Source organism: Macrobrachium nipponense, chromosome 29 (assembly GCF_015104395.2).
Source record: "Macrobrachium nipponense isolate FS-2020 chromosome 29, ASM1510439v2, whole genome shotgun sequence".
In the NCBI taxonomy this organism is placed as follows: domain Eukaryota; kingdom Metazoa; phylum Arthropoda; class Malacostraca; order Decapoda; family Palaemonidae; genus Macrobrachium; species Macrobrachium nipponense.
In genome coordinates, this window is record NC_061092.1 from 923,134 (window position 1) to 944,886 (window position 21,753).

The 21,753-nt window shown below is 42.4% G+C and overlaps 1 protein-coding gene across 1 annotated transcript in view; it reads right to left on the minus strand.

The window, feature by feature from the left end:
- LOC135205991 (late secretory pathway protein AVL9 homolog) overlaps positions 1-21,753 on the minus strand; it is a gene marked incomplete at its 5' end in the record, with an annotated part of 226,407 nt that overhangs the window by 41,051 nt on the left and 163,603 nt on the right. The window contains 2 exons of the mRNA XM_064237162.1: positions 8,215-8,380; positions 9,664-9,772. Coding sequence (XP_064093232.1) covers positions 8,215-8,380; positions 9,664-9,772 — 275 coding nt within the window. The remainder of the gene's footprint in view (positions 1-8,214; positions 8,381-9,663; positions 9,773-21,753) is intronic.

Here is a 21,753-nt window from a genome sequence, read left to right on the forward strand (position 1 = left end):
CCTGAATAGGCTATAATCCCGGAGAGATCCGGTAATACTAAGGAGGGGTGGGGATGGTTTAAGAAACTTAAGAAAATAAAACTTAAAGATAACTTAAACCTACTGCAAGTAACCGGACTAGGTCCAGTGAAGCGGAGTGTAGTAACTCAGCAATACGGTACGGTTAGTAAGACCTATTGTATGCTCCGGTCCAACTATGGTGGACTATACCCTTCCGCTGGATATCAGGACTCCGATAGGGAGGAGCTCTAGTAAGGAGGGAAGGGCGAGATGACATACAGACTCGCGCTAACCCGGAGCGACAAGGAAGTAACGGAGGGGGGGAACGGCCAGAGCCCCCCACAACGTACCACCCGGCCGAGCGAGAAGCGGAGAGGTCGGAACCAGTCAGGGACTGTCGGACTCCCAGGCCCCTCCGGTGGAGGGGAAGGGGGAGGCAGGCTCGGGCATGCTGGGCGAGCAGGACAGACCGACCCACCCCCGCCGCGACTCTATGGGAGAGCGGGAGAGGGGGAAGGGGGACTGGCAGGCGCCTGGCTGACTCGTGATCACGTAGTGACCACGAGGCGGTAAACTAAGATACGGTAACAAGCCTAGGCCAACCAACTGATCAGAGAGAAGCTATCGGGAACAAAGCAACCAGAACTGAAAAGCGGTAGCATATAGGCCCATAGGGCGAAAACCAACTGATCAGAGAGAAGCTATGAGGAAGCGACCGAAACTGATCAACGGTAGACTAGGCTCTACGAGCCAGGACTAGGCTAAGCCAGACGCCAACTAACCTAACAATAACAAAACATAAAAATATAATATATAATAAAAATGAAAGAAAGAAGGTAAAATAGCAGGAGAAAAAATCCAGGAGTGTGCGACTAGCCCGAAGGCAAGTCTACCACTCAAAGCTAGTCAGGGGCCGATACTAAGAACCTGGACTAGGGTCTGGATAGAAAAAGCCTACATAAGGTGAAATACATACATGTATAACAACTTGAGTAGACGTAATAACGCGGATAATCAAAATAGAGCGTAAAATAATAAGGGATGTTCTAGGTATGGGAGACCAAGAACGAACCCAACATGCGGCAGGACCATGCTGCCATGCTTTCCAGCCCCCGAGAACGTATCTATACCTAAAAAACGGCAAATACCGTCTCGGGGACGGAAAAAAACAAAAAAAAACTCGCTAAACCGTAAATACTGAGTACTTAACTTAGCTGCTGCAATAGCTGCACGCTCCATTATCGAAAAATCCGAAGAAAGGGCACAAAATACACAGAGAGAAAAATAGCACTTGTGATTCGTGCGAGCTAACGAAAAAGGATGGCCACTAGAGGCGCAGCAGTCGCAAGCATGGGATGGTGTAGTAGTAGTACGAGCTGCTCCCTCTGTGGGACGGCTCCCCTCTTGGAGGGTTTTGTAGTGGGAGATTTCTATTGGCATTTGGCTCGTGGTAGTGGTCTCACTCGCCTAGTGTTCATACCGACACCCTCCTAGAGGGTGAGCGAGTCAGTCATACTGACCTTTTTCTTTATTTTATTTATTCTCTGGTATGTGTTAGTACATTTACCCTAGAAATAATAGATTAAAGGATATTTCGCGCAAGCGACACGAGCTGAGCCCAGAAAAGTTTTGTACATACTTACCTGGCAGATATATACTTAGCTATAGACTCCGTCGTCCCCAACAGAAATTCGAATTTCGCGGCACACGCTGCAGGTAGGTCAGGTGATCTACCGCCCCTGCCGCTGGGTGGCAGGAATAGGAACGATTACCGTTCTAGAACCAGATTTTCTCTTCCACCTGTCTCCTGAGGGAGGTTGGGTGGGCCATCAATCGTATATATCTGCCAGGTAAGTATGTACAAAACTTTATTGTATCTTAACAATATCATTTTTGTACATGGAACTTACCCAGCAGATATATACTTAGCTGATTGACACCCTTGGTGGTGGGAAAGAGACAACTATTTACTGAATAGACAGGTAAACAACATACGTTGTAGGTAATAAATAAATAAAACCTTGGTTCCTACTTGATCAGGCGGAAGCCTCCATTGCTAATGCCTAGGAATCTGCTTCGCCTCAAGAGCCTCAGCGAGGATGTGACCTATGGCTAAGAGTTCTTGTGGGTCTGTCGATGGGGTCTTATCCATTTACTCGACAGAGCCTCTTACATGACAATATGCCTATGCCTAGTGGCATAATTAAGGAGCACAACACCGATCCCGATCACCTGATCCTAACACGAGGGTTAGTGCTTAAGTTGAAAAGAGTTATCTACAAACTCCTTTCAAACAACCCAAAGAAAAAACACGACGTTAAATAAAATTTAACTCACTAGTTAAGGATCGGTATCTGCTCCCTATGCCAGCAATGTATCCGCAGACACGTATCAACCAAGAGAGAAGGATCCCTCGAAGGTTATCTTGACATCCTTCGGATAATGGGAAGTCAACACAGAGTTGCATCTCCGTATGTGACAGCTAATATGTCCTTATGACATATTGTTAGGGAAAGAACAAGAATTCGGAAAAGCTCGCACTTCATGCGCTTTTAATTCTCAGCTGTTTCAAGGAATCATCAATGCACTTATCAAGTGCTTAGGAGATCACAATGTCTCAAAGAGGCCAGGGCGTTCTTTGATATAGATCTCTTCTGGGTGAAGCCTGGAGCCTGGCTAGCGCTTGGCAGGCGCCTAGCGCCTGTCTAGCGCCTCGCGCCTGGCTGGAGCCTTGCGCCTGAATGGCGCCTAGAGCCTGGCTGGAGCCTCGCGCCTAGATGGCGCCTTGCGCCTGGCTGGCGCCTCGCGCCTGGCTGGTGCCTGATTGGCTCCTCCTTCCTGGCTAGCGCCTCGCGCCTGGCTGGAGCCTTGCGTCTGGCTGGTGCCTTGCGCCTGGAAGGCACCTGGAGCCTGGCAGAAGACTTCATGATTACTGTCTATGAGTCTGCATGCCTCAAGAGTTTCAGCGAGGTAGGGACCTATGACTGACAAACCCCTTCTGGATCATGTCAATGGGGGCTAGCCCGCTTACGACAGAGCCTTCTCGGATCGTGCCAATGGGGGCTGACCCACTTACATGGCAGAGCCTTACCTGTATCATATCAATGGGGACTAGCCCTCTTACATGACAGAGCTTTAGGTTTCTCTTTACTGGAAGGAGCCTTGCGTCTGGATGGATCCTCAATCCTGACTGGAGCCTAGCCTTGAAGGAGCCTGGCACCTGGATGGCGCCTGGCTGGCTTCTAGAGCCTGGCTGGCTCCTAGAGCCTGGCTGGCTCCTAGAGCCTGGCTGGCTCTTAGAGCCTGCCTGGCTCCTAGAGCCTGCCTGGCTCCTAGAGCCTGGCTGGCTCCTAGAGCCTGGCTGGCTCCTAGAGCCTGGTTGGCTCCTAGAGCCTGGCTGGCTCCTAGAGCCTGGCTGGCTCCTAGAGCCTGGCTGGCTCCTAGAGCCTGGCTGGCTCCTAGAGCCTGGCTGGCTCCTAGAGCCTGGCTGGCTCCTAGAGCCTGGCTGGCTCCTAGAGCCTGGCTGGCTCCTAGAGCCTGGCTGGCTCCTAGAGCCTGGCTGGCGCCTCGCGCCTGGCTTGGCTCCTCCACACTTGCTGGAGCTTCGAGCTTGGAAGAGTCTCTAGGCTGTCTGACGATGTCCACATCGAACACTCTTATATCTGTCCGATTTGTTCGCCTCTGGCGCATTTGCGCCAGGTTGGAGGCCGCTCCTTCTCAGTATCCGACCATGACAGAGTTCCTTGAACTGTCCGCCTCTGGCGTTTTTCGCCTGTATTGGATTTGCGCTTGGCGCTGGCGCTACATTGTCCGAGAGTCCTGAACAACCACATAGTTTATCAGGAGACTGGAGAAGGGTGGAAGAAATTCTTCCCCTTTGAGCTTTTGGCCCCTGGCAAGGGGAGGTGATTTTAGTCAGCTACACCCAGTAGACGACAGGATATCTAACAACACGAGAGAGAAGAGTCTTCCTCCGAGGAGGATCCTTCGTGAACACTTCTTTTGCTAACGAGATCTCTTCTTACTAATGTTGATGAGGTTCTCTTGCAGAATCTTCCCCTATCCCTTGCCGAAGAAGGGAAGGAGTCTGGAAGTCGAAGGAGACTCTGAGCTGAAATTGGGCGGAACCCTGATTTCTAGCTTTCTTATTGTATCCTTCTGAATACCTTCTGGGAAGCATTTTGAGCCCTCATCGCACCCCGAAGACTCTGTAGGCAAACGTTTAAACCATCTCTTCTTCTGTAGATGAAAATGTAGTACCCTGCCTGGGCAACTAAACTTCTCTCTGAAAGCGTTGCGTCAGGAATAGAGGGATTTATTTCTTTTGCCAGACATACTATGCTGGCAAGAACCCATTGCCGAGTCTCCATTGAATCTGATGCGAGATTCCAATGCACAAAAATTCACTTGTCTTCTTGGTCGTTTAGGGCTAAGAGAAACAAAGAATTCCTTCATAAACTTCCTCAAAGAAGTCAGATGAGGAGCAGTTCCATTTTGTCGGAACACGGAATCTGTGGCCGCAAAAAAAAAAAAAAAAAAAATCCCATTCGAAGTACATGATATCCTACTCTTGTCGTATTGAGGTATCGTATAAGATCCCGAAGATCTTAATCCTCTGTTATCTCTAATTCCCTTTGTAGAGACAGAGTATGGCCTTTAACTGCGTTCTTTGATAGCAGATATATACATAGGTGATTCTTCCCTCTGAAAGTGAAGAAAAAACCTCGCTATGTGGTTCACAGAGGTATCGGAAGAGGACAGTTTCCTCATTCCCTAACACGATCTGCAGCAATTCTATGTCTTAGCCATGACTATTGTCATTTACCTTGAAAAAACCTCTCATTCATGTCCACTTCTGGTCAGTCTGCACGCGGACAGACTCAGAGTGGAGAGGTTTTATAGGTCTATTTATAATAGATTCTGATAGAATATCCAGATACTCTTGGAAAAGCCTTACGAAACATGCTGTGAGAAGAACGTGACTTCTGTGAATCCAACCTCTCTAAGGCCAAATGAGGCATACATCCTCTCTTCCTTTGACGCCCAATTATCTTAATATCTGTTAAGAATTTATAACTAGGGGAAAAAAGGCTAAGTTTATTCCCCTTCTTTAAATTTAAAGATGTCTTATATTGCTACCTCTCTTGGTTCGAGGAAAAAGAAGCAGTCTAAAGGAAGCCTGTTCGTCTTCTACCTTACAAAGAGATCTATGAAGAAGACTTTCCGCAGGTTCTCACAACTCTTTTCAATAAATGTTAGACATACGTTAACAGTTATTATCTTCGATCGAGAAGGTTCTCACGGACATGCAAAATCTTGCATCGAACCTCTTAAGGATCGTTACGTTCCGTGTCTGTTCCCAAATAGGTTCTCTTTTGTTAACGCGAACCGGGGCGAAAAAAGAGATTCTCGATGCTCTTTGCGATATGAGAGAGTCGTGGAATTGGCCTAAGTGATTAAAAATAAATCATTTCATCATTCCTTGTAAGCGACCCCTTTTCGATTAAATGGGTAACGAAATCAGGAACGAATCTTGCCGTTACCGAGCCTGCTGTCCGAGAGGCTACTGGACTCTTAGGTTAATAACTCGCTAAAACGAGAAAATATCTTGGATGTGCTTCTGGCACAATTTGCGCCAGGCTGGCGCTTCCTTCTAGTTCTTTTTAGGTTATTTGTGCCCATAACATCTATGCCTTTATGGTACCCGACATCCTTCACTATGTTAATTCCGTTCTTATGTGGGAAAAAACTTTTATATACGTAGTATAGTCCATTCAGGGAAACAACTTCTGCCACTAAGAGAATGTTTCCCATCCGACTCACCCAACTTCTCTTGAGCAATATCCGAATTTAAAAAGGTTGTGTGCGTTTCTCGAAAGGATGAGAGAATTATATATATCGCGCGCTGCCGTATTAGAATCCTTTATAATACTGTCACATTGTGGTAAACAGCATTAATCTAGGAAACCTTTGTAAGGATACTAGGAATTCTGTAGTTAACCTCGGTATGTGCATAAGACTTGACCATACCGTAGTCTTAAAGTGAATTCTCTACTACATTCATCTTCTCACTAAGCATGTACTCTAATAAGCCATGCTTTCGTAAGCATGAGAGCATTATACAATATAGAGTTTCGCTGCGTTAGAATCCTTTAAAAATGTTACCTACGGTAAACAGCATTGAAATGTAATATCTTTCTTATTGAAAGCTTCTTAGCAAAAGGCAGACAATATTTTATTTATGTTTGCTTAACTATCCCCTCAATCCGAGGCTAAAACCACGATTGTAGGGGAGAGACACGGTTATTCATTCCATCCCGCAGGTAAGAGAGACATGTTACCGCCCACTCATGACCGACACCTACATGATACTGCGTTGGTGTCTAAGCGATAGCAGTCTCGTTAGCCGACTGGCCTTACTCTTCCAGAGTTGCCAGCTACTCCATTTAATAAAGGAATCTTATAACATTATTATCGAACTTCAGGAAGTTCTTATAATGCATATCTAAGCGAAACAAGACTTCGATAAATCTAGAAGCTAAGTAGGTGTTGTCTTAACAATCCCTTTAAGCGTAGTCCTTCCTAGGAAATTCCTGGAAGGATACTGGTAATTGAGTTGCTCAGCAAAGAAGTAACTACGGAATGTGCTTATGATTTGCCGTATCGTATTCTCATACAGCAGATACTCTACTACCTTCTTTCCCTGCCGAGGCAGATAGAGAAAGGATATTCTGGCGCCTGGATCCTTGCACCTAGCGCCTGGAATGTTTACCGCGCGCCGCTGGAATGTTCCCGCACTGCTAGAAAGGAGACTCGCTCCTGGAACGTTCCGCTTGCGTGGAAGGTCCCGTGCGCCCTGACAGTTCCGAGCGCCTACTAGACCCCTTTTAGAAAGAGCCTCTTGCCCGGAAACGTTCAATGGAAGGATCGTTCTGATTGCCACTCTACTGTAAGGCTCCTTGCTCTAGCCGTCTGTTTTTCTGGCGCAATTTGCGCCAGGCTGGCGCTTCGTCTCTTGAAGGCGCCTTGCGCCAAGAAAAATTTTCTAGAACGCGGCTCGCGTTTGGTTTGTAGGAACGCGGCTCGCGCTAGTCTGTTAGCTGGAACGCGCCTCGCTGCTGGCTATAGGAACGTACCTCACGCTAGCTTGCTGGAACGCGGCTTCCTGGCAGCGGCTGGCTCTTGCTCAGTGTTCTCTTAGTTTTTCAGAGAACGCGCTAGATCACTCCAAACATACATTCTTCGTCTTTTCGGATGTAAGATGAAGAGACGCACTTTTTTAAGGATGCCTTATCAATGGCTATCCTTGGCAGTCTGGGACGTTCTACAGAACCTGCCGAGGGACGCCTGACCGGTGGGGGGGGGGTTCTCCCTAACCTTCCTGCGGCTGTCGACTTTCCTCCTCCACTGGGTCTGGGAGTTTGGAAGAGGTCTAGGCCTGGAAGCGCTACGGAGCCGATCAGACGCACCCTCCACTGCACTGGGAACACTATATTCACTTCTTACCTTTTTAGAGCTCGCCTTTTGAGCTCCATCCATTTATCTTCAAATTTGCACATATGAATTTGTAGATTCTGTGGAGTAAGAAGGTGATGAGGATGCAACAACTACTAGAATTGTCAATACTCTAACTGCTCGTTAGTACGAGAGCTCTTAAAGCTTCTAAAGGAAGCGTATCTAGTTATATGCTTTCTGACTTCCTAAAGTAGGAAGTTAGATCTTATATTTCCTTCATCAAGTTCTAACACTTATACACGTATTAGTGAAAAAAAAAAAATCAATATTTCCCTTATTGCAAAATATAAGTGTCTACTGAAAAATTCGGTAGTTTCACGTAATATATTCTTCGAAATTTCGAAGCCAAATTCATTAAAAAGTTAATAAAAGCGTATGCCAAACCAAAGACCCAGTACTTCCCTGCAAAAGACAGCCCAGAAGGTCGATGGCGATGAAAAAACGAAAATCAAGTCAGGAGGTAGCAACAACGTATGTTGACACTACCGCGACAGAGAAAATCTGGTTCTAGAACGGTAATCGTTCCTATTCCTGCCACCCAGCGGCAGGGGCGGTAGATCACCTGACCTACCTGCAGCGTGTGCCGCGAAATTCGAATTTCTGTCGGGGACGACGGAGTCTATAGCTAAGTATATATCTGCTGGGTAAGTTCCATGTACAAAAATGTTCCGATTTGATATCATTATAAACTGGGCTCACATTTTGACATACCGATACCATCTCCTGTTGGGCCTCCCATGGGCAGACTTTCTTCATGAGTAACATTGATTATTTTTGTTGGTTCAGAAGTATCCTCCATGTTATGAAGAGGTATTCTATTTGTGTTGATTGTACTTGAAAGACTTTCTTCTCCACCTCCAGCCTCCTGTATCAAACGAGGAAAATTATAATGACAACCTATTATTGTAAATACAATCTCAACTCATAAAACCTGATATTTTACATAGTACTCACCAGTTAATCATATACTATGGAAAATAGCTATTTTTTCACACCAAATTGTTACATACTGTAAAACAGACCCCACTTCACTGTCAAGATTGTCTCCTAGCATCCTACAAGAAATTTTTCTTCTTTGCCAACCCCGAAAAAAAAAAAAAAAAAAAAAAAAAAAAAAAAAAAACCAGCAGGGGCAGAAAGGAAACTATGAAATACAGCACCATGCATTAGCTTTGCTCATTGTGAACCCCCAAACATAAATACGTAGCTTGAGCTACAATTTATGCGGGAGGACAAAGATAAATGACAGGAAAATGAAGAAGGAAAAATAAACAGCAAAATCGGGCATCTACTTTTACTCTAGAAGTTTTGAGTGGAGTCCAAATGTTGTACAAGGAAAGCTATACATTCATGGCAGACTAGGAGCTCACAGTAAAGCAGTGGGTTGTGAAATAGTGACTAATAATTCCAAAGGAACCCCACTAATATTCCCTACCAGTCAAAGGAAAGTAACTTTCTGGATATAGATGGATATGTGAAAGTATGTATCCCTGTGGTCTAGGGAGGCAAGTAAGTCTTCACAGACTCCATCTGAAAGGGTGTTAAGACTATAAACTTGTTAAGATGGCTGAGGTCAAAAATTAGTCTTCAACTGCCCAAAGCCACTGGAACAAGAAGACGATAACTGTAGAAACCCAAACATTCCTGGCTCAGGCACTGATGAAGTTTGTGGGCAAAGAGGTGGGACAAAGTCAGAGATGGAAGGAGAGGCAACCAAAAAGAAAGAAAACCCATTCCCAAATAAAAGCAAGTTATAAACTGGAGTAAACAATGTGGGAGTTGGCATCTTCAAAGAGCTCGCATGTTTTTTGGTTGAGGGGGAGGCATCACAAAGACAGATGTGATGTCAAAAGAAACGAGTCTTGATTGGGGATTTAATTTCCCCTCTGGGCATAGAGCCACTGTATGTTTTTCTATTTCAGTCTTTTTACTGTTCTACACCTCTTGTTGCTAACAATCAAGAGTGGTAATATTCCCCTATGTAAAATGAGTATATGCATGTATACATAATAACAAATTACAATAAAATGGCTGAATACATAAGCTTAATAACAATGATAAAACCAATATACTGTTTAAATAAATGCTGTCAAAATAAAAGAGCAGGTAAAACTATGCTGGAATATAACCTCAAGTAAGGGAACTCACCATTGCAACTTCTGTAACTTGCATGGAACTTCCGAGAACTTCTAAGCTACCAATGTTATCATCAGTGACATCCTGCGCTTTCTCATTTTCATCCTGATCAGCCTCATTGCTGTGAACAAAAAATACACAAACATGTCAATCAAATCTACGTATAAGTACTGGATTCCTTATAATCCAACTCCAGACTATAAGAATTTGCATCCGATTTGCATTCCTGACCTACATAAAACAAAGTGAAATATGTATGCTTCCCCACAGACCAGGTGATAAATTTTTTCTTAAATGGAAAAATGAAAATGAGAAAAATGGCAACAAACCTAATAAAATCTGTTTCAATTATATTAAATGAACTAATAGTCTCTTACAAACTGATTCCTATTCTGATTCACTGACGGCTCGCAAATATATTTGGCTCTTATTAAAATGTATCATTACTTTTTCCATTAAATAAACACGTTTAACAAAGTTGAGGAATCCTATCAGAAACTTACAAATATGTTATTTACCTAAGGACCTAACATTTCTGAAGATCTATGTCAAAGAACAGTTCTGTACATTCATGTGTCTGTTGTACAATTACAGCAGAAATAATTCTATTTAAGTGCCTGCAAAAAATTTTTTGGCTTCTCTCTGCGATGATCTTAACTACCTTAATATTTAGAAGATATATCTAGGCAAATCATTATATTTTTTAACCGAGTTTATACAAATTATTATTGCACTAAGTGCTAGAAAGCCTTGATGTCATCTAGTTTCAAAAAGTGCTCAATTCAGAATTCTAATATTTAGATTACAGCATTATAAAAAGTATAAATTAATGGCCTGAAATGTTTTAGGTATTTTGTCAAGTCCTAACTGGAGATGAATTACAGTAAGATTCCTTATAATTTTAACAAAACAACATCAGCCCTATATGAAGGAGTAACTGAAATCATAAATGCATTTACATGAGTCTACGCAAGACCACTGCAAATGTAAATTATCAAAAGTTTAATTAAATAGAATTTCAATCTAACCACCCTGAATAAAGTTTCTCTAATGTCTCTATGAGCTAATTTTTGTATCAGATATCCAAGTACTTTGCTCTCTTCATTTGCAATTAGCATAAACTAATAAATGGAGATAAATACCCTCTTAAATAGACTGAATTTCCTATAACTATGTTCCTAAAGGGGCTAAAAAAAACATTCTAATGAAAAGCTCTTGCAAGATGAAAAATAAAATTTCCTTCAGAAAACCTATTCTCAAGCTGAGCTACAGCAAATTCTTAAATATATCTCATGAACACTAGGTTGACGGTGACGGTGATAAATGATTACTAAAGCTTATGACAAAGACAAAAATATATCAGGAAACAGAAATTAACAATTTCCTTAAGATTATGGACTAGCTCTCTATAAACAGTTTTATTTCACGTTACTTGTAACTCCTTAGTCTACAAATTTAAAAGAAAATTACTTTTTTTCCACCTACACAAAATATGCAAAATATTACTCCACAAGAAAATAATTACAAACAACTTTAGTTTATAATAAATTTTAAAATTTGATTGAAAAATTTCAATTCTAAATATAAATATACTATTATTTTCAATGAACAATACAACATGCAACCTGTAAATGAAGATAATTCAGTTTGTTAGTAATCTGTGTTAGATAGTATTTAAAAAACATCAATTAGTAAACTGAACTATAAATCTGATCCTTCTACAAAACCCAGCAACCACCACCTTTAGAACTTGAGCATAAGCAGGTCTCATTATTATTTCTGGCTTTGGTACATGACACTAAAGCCTAAATTCCAAGAAAACTAGATCCAGCAGCTAGCACCATCAAGACAAATGACAAGGGATGCCATATGAGACTTAAAGACATAAAGCATTACCACATAAAACTTACCATTACAGTACCTTTGTTTCTTATTCCCTTGGGATTTTTTTGTTCCCCTTCAATCACAATGAAGTATTCAAATTGCAAGTTAAACTGCTATTTAGTCTATACACAAAACTGAAAAATCCATCATCCATTTGAAAATTTACAAATACACAAAGTACTAAGATGAAAATCTATCTACAAAGTATGATTAGTTTTGATAAGTAATTACTTCATTCACAATTTGATTTGTACTAACTGGTCAACATATCCCAAACTTGCTAAAGATTTTATAACCTGTAAAATACAAAAACAATGCCAGATTCCTATGTTGCACCAAAATTCCAACTCACAATGTATAAAACCTTTTAGTGAACTCTTGCAAATTTATGTGAAATTATCTAAAACAGGAGGATTGGTATACTATAATGAAAAATACATAAATTCATACTATAACTAACTTCACCATGCCCAAATGATGATGTAATATCATCTAAAACTTAAACAAGAACTAAGCATAAAGACTGCATCTTAGAAATGCCACAGTATTTCTTATGATTGCCTCCTATGGCATTTTGTGTTTTAATACCTTTCTGTGCATACATGCTCATCCAGCAGGTGGTAAGCATAATAAAATTAACATGTGACCAATTTTACAGTGAAAATGTTAATATTTGCACTGCAAACGAATGTAACCTACACTGCAAATGAACATAACCGTGACTCCCGAGTTCCAAATAAGTTGGAAACAGCACTCATCACTTTTAAGAAACCTTCAAAAAAGGCAAAACTTTTTGTCCACAGGTGTGGTTGATTTCTGAGTCTAAATTCACCAGTTTGCATTAACTAAATGCTCTAGTATGTACTGGATTTTAAAACATCATATAACTTAGTGATGACTGATGCATGTTTCAACCAACATGACCAGATCTACTCATTCAAATTATCAAGGTATATAAAAAACTTAGCATAATACCAGAGGGTCAAGAACTACGCCTGCTTGGAAGCTGACAGAAAATATAAGTTTAAAATTCAACCCACTTTGGGCAATAAACCAAACCTACTTTCAGACATATACACACACACACACACACACACACACACAAAGGCCTTAATTCATGAACTACAGCGAGGCAAGATAGTAAAGACATGAATATTAACATATAATATATACTGAGCTACTTCAAAGAGGATAGATACTATTTTGATGATGGAGGGAAAATATACAACAAAAAAGGATAAAAGGCCTTTAAAAGGAAAGGAGGAGAGACAGACAATCATACTGATGGACTCCCTTATGTTTGAATAGGGTGAAAATTTAGGAGAGATATTCTGCAACTAACAGAAGAGAAAATACATACCGTATCTGTCCCCCACTTTAACCAGATAACATAGAATACAATCAGGCAACACAATGTAATTATTACCTAGTTGTCTAGTCTTGGTGTCACGAAAGCTTGAGAGAGCCTAGATTAGAATGTTTTTTTTTTTTTTTTTTTTTTTTTTTGGTAGCACACCCTGGCCTTTATCCTAGGTTCTCTTACTGGAGGCCATAACTGATCACCTGGCAATCTTTATTCTTAAAGTTCCAGGTAAACTTCTTATCCTCTGCCCCAAATAATATAAATTGAATAGGATCACGGTCAAAACCTCCCATTTCTTCAAGACAGCAAACCAAGATACTGTCCATTAAACAAAAACTACATTTACCATTGTTCAGAAGACGTACTTAATGCAAAATGTGGCTTCCTATGGTACTGCAGAAATGAGGACACTAGAAAGCAGGTTCACATACGCCTTTGGTAGGGAGCAGAAAAACATGAAATCAAAGAATACAGGGGGTGTACTATAAAAGTGAGTGAGTTCAAACACAGCTAGAAAATCATGACAACCTTATTAAAGCAGGAAGTTAACCCTTTAACGCCAATTGGACGTATTAAACATCGATATAAATTGTCTGTTGGGTGCCGATTGGACGTATGGTACGTCGATATAAAAAAGTTTTTTTTTTTAAATTTGCTGAAAAATACTTAAGGCCTACTAGGCGAAAACTTTTGAATCACGTGCCTTGGGGGATGCTGGGAGCTCACGGATCAAGGCATTGTTTTGTTTACAATCGTTACTCAGGCGCGCAAGCACGAATTTCTTTCTTCTCGCACTAAAAAACATCAGCGACACATCTCAGAAATTATTTCGTCACTTTGACATAATTTTTCCACCATTTTATATTAGCCGTTACATGGAGTATTATATATGAAAATGTGCGCAATTTCATGGTTGTAGCTTTTATCAGTTTTGAAATATTTTTATATAAATAACGATAAGTACCAAAATTTCAACCTTCGGTCAACTTTCACTCTACCGAAATGGTAAAAAAACGCAATTGTAAGCTAAAACTCTTATGTTTTAGTAATATTCAATCATCTACCTTCATTTTGCAACAAATTGGGAGTCTCTAGCACAATATTTTGATTTATGGTGAATTTATGAAAAAAAAACTTTTTCCTTACGTCCGTACGGTAACTCTTCCGAAAAAAATCAGAAATGTTTTCGTCCGATTGTCGTAACGTTTGCACCATTTTAAATTAGCCGTTACATAAAGTTTTATATATGAAAATGTGTGAAATTTCATGCAGAATACAACAAAAGACAATCCATGGTTGTAGCTTTTTTCAGTTTGAAATATTTTCATATAAATAACGATAAGTGCCAAAATATCAACATTCGGTCAACTTTGACTCTACCGAAATGGTCAAAAAGCGCAATTGTAAGCTAAAATTATTACATTCTAGTAATATTCAATCATTTACCTTTATTTTTCAACAAATTGGAAGTCTCTAGCACAATATTTCGATTTATGGTGAATTTACGAAATAAACTTTTTTCTTACGTCGTCTGATTGTCATAATGTTTGCACCATTTTGAATTAGCCGTATCATAAAGTTTTATATATGAAAATGTGCGCAATTTCATGTAGAATACAACAAAAAACAACCCCTGGTTGTACCTTTTATCAGTTTTGAAATATTTTCATATAAATAACAATACATAAATAGAAAAAATTCGTCCTTTGGTCAACTTTAACTCGACCGAAATGGTTGAAAACTGCAATTGTAAGCTACAACACTTACAGTCTAGTAATATTTAATCAATTACCTTCATTTTGCAACAAACGGGAAGTCTCTAGCAAAATATTTCGATTTATGGTGAATTTTTAAAAAGCAGCTTTTTTTTTACGTCTGAGCGTTACGAATTCATGCATCATTTTGTGATAATATTTTCTCTGTGTTGCCTTGATCGTTTTACAATGTGTTATATACCAAAATGATCGCAATTTAGTGTACAATATAAAAATAATGAACTCGTTAGCTTTAACTGTTTTGCTCACAGCGCGATTTGTATACAATTATATATGAAATTTTTTTTTGCACTGTCATATATCCCAATATTTATATATGATATTTTTTTTCATTTCTGATGGTTGCATACTAAACTTCAGGCAATGACAAAAAAAAGGAGCCAAAAATGAACTCTTAATCTTGAAAACTAAGCGTGCTGTGATTTTTTGAAAAAAACATTTTTTCCACTTCGGCGCTCACTCGCGAACGCCGCTGGCATACAGGAGACGATTTTTAAAATACCGCTTCAGCGTTTAAGGGTTAATTGGAAAGGAGCATTTATTAAATATAACAAAGTTATTATAGTCTTTTCAGTAATGAAACACACATTGAGAGTCTATTTCATATTACCAATGATGGTAATACAAATTTTCATAATAAAATTTATTAGGATTTGTACAAGCAGGCGCCCCCTTATTGGCGGCATCGGTTAAAAGAGTTCTGGTTTTACAGCACTTGGCTAATGACGTCTACAACCAGATTTTTGGTGACAGTAAGTGATTTTTGGCGTCGATAAGTGGTGTAACAGCATCAGTAAGCAGTTTATAGGTGTTGGTAAGCGGCTAACGGTGCCAATAAAGGGATTTTTGACGAAGGAAAAATCTATTTCTGGGTGATTGGCTCGTGTCGCCCTATGAAAGGATCCTTAATATCATTCTTTCTAGGTAAAATTAATCTAAAATTACCAGAGAAAAACAAACTTAAGAAAATGTCAGTAAAACTGACTCGCTCACTCTTAAAAAGAAGTGTCGGTATGGTAATAGGGGCGAGTGGGAACACTACCACGAGACATTCACCAATTAGACCTTCCAATCAGAATCCCCACAAGAGAGAGCTGATACCAACGGGCGATGCAGCCGCTACTACTACTACTAGAGGACGCCACGGACAGCAGCGCCCCTAGCGGTCATCCTTAATCTAAAAACATCTTGTCCTGCAGGGGGGGCAAACAATACAGGGTGGGTTTCATAGGGCGACACGAGCCAATCACCCAGAAATAGATTTTTCCTTCGTCAAAAATCCCTTTTCTGGGCTCAGCTCGTGTCGGCCTATGAAAGAGTACCAGAGAAACAGACAAGATGGAAAAAAAAAAAAAAAAAAAAAAAAAAAAAAAAAAAAAAAAAAAAAAAAAGGGACACAAATGAAAAGCAGTTGTAAAATGAGGGATATAATATAAGTAAATCAATTACAGCATATAAACTAAGTACTTAAGTCCTAACTTATTTTAAACAGTAACATAAAAGAAAGTTAGTAATGTAAAGTACTTAAAATTACAGTAAACACAGTAAATAAAATAATGCAGTGTAATTTTTACAAATTAGATTTACTTAGAAAATTATTTACATAATATACACACATTGTGTCCTACCCTAGCATAAAAATAAGGGTAGGTACACTGAAGTACAATATCAGTACAAGTGTGGATGTCCCTAGCAAAAAAAATAAGGACAATCCACTAGTATGATTCAGCGGCTAAGGCTAGGATATCCGAGTAGCATGGCGATAGGGTGAGGCATGTTGGCTGAGGTAGGTAGAAAGAGACCTGATCTATACTACGACTACTATACAGTATCAGGAGAAACAATGTTTCCCCGCTGCTACTGCTGAAAATTTTAAAGATTCCAAGGACTTTAGATAATGACGTTTAAAGACTGTCGGGGATTTCCATCCAGTAATACTTTTTAAGATCCTCAAAGTTCATATGTTGAAAGTAATTAATTGAGGTGGCTACTCCCCTGATGTCATGTGCTTTTGGGAATGAAATCAGGATTGCTTGTTTTAATAAAGTAAAGGGTTTGTTTGTCTAATACCTTTTACTGACAAAGTACCACCTTTTTCTCTCATGAAGAGAGGACCTGAGGATCTTGAGGAGGTGTACGAGATAGAAAGGCTCCTAAAGTTTGATACTGGGCAGAGCGAAGGATCTTGGGAAGTGGGATGACTTTCCAAGGAGCCCACCTTGCCAGAGATCCTCATTTTTAGCTAAAAAGCTACGATCCGGAGTCAAGCAGAACTTCTCCTGAGGGGAGGATTCCACATGACCCGCATCTCTGGATAGAGCCGACAGTTCTGAAATTCTAGCTCCTGAAGCTAGGCTTAATAAGAATAATGTCTTCCTAAGAAGCATTATGAATGTACAAGACGAGTTGTCAGTATCTGAAGCTAGTTTGAGGACATCATTTAAGAACCATGAAACTGCAGTAGGCCTTTGAGAAGGTCTAAGTCTAGCACAGGCTTTAGGAATCGACGTGAAAATAAGATTCAGTCAGATCTATCTGCAAACCTAACTGAAAGATCTCTTCAAAGCCGATTTAATGAGTAGTAATAGTGCTAGCTGCTAAACCTTTTTCAAACAAGGACCTGAAAAAGGATATAGCTAGACATTAACTGTCATGGTTGTAGTGTTTGATTCTTTCGGAAAGATGCTAAATTTTTTAACAGCTGAGTCATATTTTTTTGTCTAATGGTTTGACTCTCTTCTTATCTGATTCTAGGAAGAGAATATTTTGTGGATCAATATTAGCATCTTTATTAGCCGCAAACTTCATGAAGTCCATAAAGTTAGGGTCTGAAGAATTCCTGAGGAAGCGAACACAGTCCTCATTTGTACTGATTGTGACAGCTTGGGATTGGGAATCCGTTGAGGTCGGAGACCCAATTCCAGAAGAAGAGGATACCAGTTTGCTCTTGGGCCAGTCCGGTGCAATCAGAGCTACTATTCCTTTGAAAGTCCTCAGCTTGCTTAAGACTTTCAAGAGAAGATTCACTGGAGGAAAACATAAATTTTTCTCCACTGATCCCAATCTAACGACAGGGCGTCCGTGCATAAGCCAGAGGGTCCAGGTTGGGGCCACATAGCAAGGGAGCTTGTGGTTCGCTTGTGAGGCGAAGAGATCTACTTGGAGACCTGGGACTCTCCGGCTTATCCACTGGAATGACCCGTCGTCTGGAGGGACCATCTGATTCCAGAGGCACTGACCGGGACAAGCGTCTGCTATCACATTTCTTACCCCCACCCGCCAGGTGAGTGGCGGACAGATGCCATTTTGTGTTTGTTTGCTAGGGCAAAAATGGCTATCATGACATGGTTCACATGCTTGGGATTTTGGATCCCTCCTCTGTTTTGATGCAATGAACTACCACTGCACTGTCCAAAACTAGCCTTAGATGAGACTTTTTTCGGGGAAGCAGTCTCTTCAAGGTAAGAAATACTGCCATTGCTTCCAGAACGTTTATGTGGAGCTGGCGAAATTGAACTGACCAAGTCCCCCTGAACCTGTTTGAACTGATATATCCCCCCCACCCGGACAGGGGGAGGCATCCGTGTGAATGGTTAACACTGGAAGGGATATTGAAGGGGTACCTCTTGGCTCTAGTTCTTTACTTTCGACCATGGACGGAGTTGATTTGCGAAGGATCTGTGGAATTACTGACAACTTGTCTCGAGATTTGGTGTTTGCTCTCAATCGCCAAACTCGATTTATATCTTTTAGCCTTGCTTTCAGGAGGATATCTGTTACCGAAGCAAACTGAAGGGACCCTAGGATTCTTTCCTGGTTTCTCCTTGATGTTTGCTTGCATTTGAGAAATTGCCTGACAGATTTTGCTATTTCCTTCCGTTTGGCCACTGGAATTGACAGATTGTGGGAAGACAAATCCCATTGGATTCCCAGCCACTGAAAACGAGACTCCGGGGTAAGTCTGGATTTCGTTTTGTTTATCTGGAACCCCAGATGTTCCAGAAAGTGAACTACCTTTTTGGTGGCATTGAGACATTCCTCGACGGTTGGTGCCCAGATCAACCAATCGTCGAGGTAAGCTGCTACCATGATTCCCTGAGTTCTCAATTGTTGTACAACCACTTCTGCTATTTTCGTGAATACCCTGGGGGCTACATTCAGACCGAAGGGCATCACTTTGAATGAGAATGTCTGATTTCCTAGCCTGAACCCTAGGAATGGGCGGAAGTGTCTGGCTAATAGGGATATGATAGTATGCGTCTGTAAGATCGATGGAGCATGTGACGGCTTCCACGCGGAAGTAAGGTGTCCTTACTTGCGAGAGGGTAAGCATCTTGAACTTGTCGCAACGAATGAAAAGAGTTTAGCTTTGACAAGTCTAAGATTACCCTTCTTTTTGTTGAGCCTTTCTTTGGCACGCTGAATAAGCGACCTTGAAATTTTAGATGCTTGACTCTCGCAATAGCTCCTTCTGAAGGAGTTCCTCCGCGTAATCTGTCAATTCCTCTGATTGGTATTTGGTGGAATGATTTGATTGGAGGAGGATCTTTGATCCAACTCCAACCCAACCCTTTGGACACTATGCTCTGTGCCCAATTGCTGAACCCCCACCATCTGTGACGGAAGAGGAACAGCCTCCCTCCTACCTGGGGAGCCTCATTGTTGATGGGCGGGTTGACCACCACGCCCTCCTCTGAACTGCCTGCTCCTTGTCGCCCGTCCTGCGCCACGCTGGCGAAAGTAGCCTCTCGCCCTACTCTCGCTGCTTGTTAAAGGGAGTGTAGCCCTGACCTTCATACGTAGGGTTGAAGCCGGCGAGAGTGCGTAGGAGGTCGACGGTTGTGTGATTGCGGAGAACAGCAGAGGATGGGCTCCTGTTTCGAACTACCAGGTTGTCCCTGTTGGGTAACCGGGACGGCCTGAACAAATTGCTGCTGTTGCTGGTGTTTGGTGGTTAAGGGCTGGAACCTTTTACCAGACCTTCTTTGGTTTCTTACCAGCAGTGGGGGCGGATTCTTGCTTCCTCTTAGATGAAATTCCCACCTAGCTCTAAGGCTCTGGTTGAGCCTAGCAGCCTCGTGGTGCACTTCATTTACAGCGGATTCTGGAAGAGATCCGCTCCCCACATGCTAGAAGCCAGGAGTCCTATTAGGCTCGTGCCTAATAGTGCACTCCTGCAGAACGTGCTTTCGGCAATTCCTCCTAGCTTGGAAGAAGTCGAAAGCAATCTGTCCTGAACCGTCTGAAGCTGGGATTTGGCCAAGATCTTAAACAGCGGTCTGTAGCATATGAAAGAGCAGCCATTTTCCGTTTATTATTAGAGAATTGAGGGACCTGCCAAACTCTAGTTCGCGCGTCAAACTCCGCCTGAATCAAGAATCAGGCAGTCTTGGAAGCTTCTCGCCGAACTGGTCCATGGCGCAGTCCGGTTTGGAGCTTTGCCAAGCGTGAATGTGGCTGGCAAGTTCTCCCACAATTCTCCAAAAGCTGGGAAGAGCGGAGAAGTATACTCCGCCTCCCTTAGCTGTGGCATGGGCTCATCCTTGAGGACTGCCTGAAGAGTCCTCTCTACTATTTTCGTGGCGAACGGAAAGAGAAGCCTCTTCTTCCGTCGCAAAAATAGTGAAAGGACTCTTATAGGCCTGGAGCTTAGTGTTTGTGCACTCCCAGTCCTCAAGGCAGTGAACCCATTCCCGTTGGCATGATCCCTACTGTAGAGAACATCTTCCCTAGAGATCTTGTCTTCCCTAGTAAGAGCCGCTACAGTCCAGCCTAGCATAGCCGATGAAAGGCTGCGCCAGGAACCCGGAGGGATAAAACTCGAAGTCCCTCAATCCTTCGAGTTCCACACTCCGGGATAGAGATCATCCCGTCCTTAAATGGAGCGTAGGCGGCTACTCTCCAAGGTTCTCCATAGAGAAAGCTGGCAGAGAGTCGTATGGCGGGAGCTGGAAAATACCAGCACTTGGCCTGGGGAGACTGGAAGAGGACCTGAGAGAGCCCAGCCACTCGGTCCTCATTCTCTCTAACCCTGTTAGAGAGATCCTGGATGGATTGGCCTGATTGAGACAGAGTGCTTGACAGTTGTGCAAACATCTGCTCAAATTTCGTCCCCAGGGCGGAGACTTGCGAACCAACCAATCTCACCCACCTGTTGCATCACCACTGCTGAGAAAGCAGTGGGATCAAAGGTGCTGGGTCCCCGCTCCTCCCACCGGCGTTGCCGGAGTGGATGCGGTGGAGGCAGGAGAAGGCACTGGCTCGGCGGGAGCGCGAGCTTCTCCTTAGAAGCCTTGCTTCTAGAGCTCTTCGAGTAAGAAGAGCTCGGCTTGGCCTTCACCGCGTCAGCGTAAGAAGTCGAAGACTTCCTAGCCGAAGAAGACGAAGACGACTTCTTAGAAGTCGTCTTAGATAGAGTCTTCGGTTCTCTCTGTCCCTTCACCTTAGGAGGTACAGAGAGAGCGGGAGAGCGGTAGGGATCTCAGATCCCACAAAGCCTTGGAAAGAGGCGCTCCGAAGAAGGGAACAGGAGAAGAATCCAGGAACACCCAAGAAAGACCTTGGGCGCCCTACACACCTACCTCAACCAACAAATCCTTTACTCCAACCGCCATCGGCTCGATGTTTAGTCACCAGGCAGCGACGTCCGGGACCTACTCCTGTGAAGCTACGACCCGTAAGATTGCTGGAGATCTTGCTGGATGGAGGCTATGAGAGGGGCTGCGGACAAGGGGTCAACGTACCCTGTTGACTTTGCCCGCCGGGTAAGATCTGGACGGCCAGCTTCTTATCAAGGATGTATGGCTGGCCTTTTGGCGGCGTTCTTCCCGAAGCCGCCCACCCACGCTTTCATGGGTAGCAAGGGCGACCTCCCTCACACTAGTACCTGGAAGAAAGGGCGAGATGAGCTTCTAATGGCGGAACGGGGTTAACAAACTTATGTCTAAGAGTTGTTAGTAAATGATAAAGAAGCCTATAATCGACTTACCCCCCCCCCCCTCCACCAGCTGACTGACTAGGTCGTAGCAGATGGCGCAGGCTTCCGGGTGCCAGACGATCATATCGTTGAATGACGTGGCA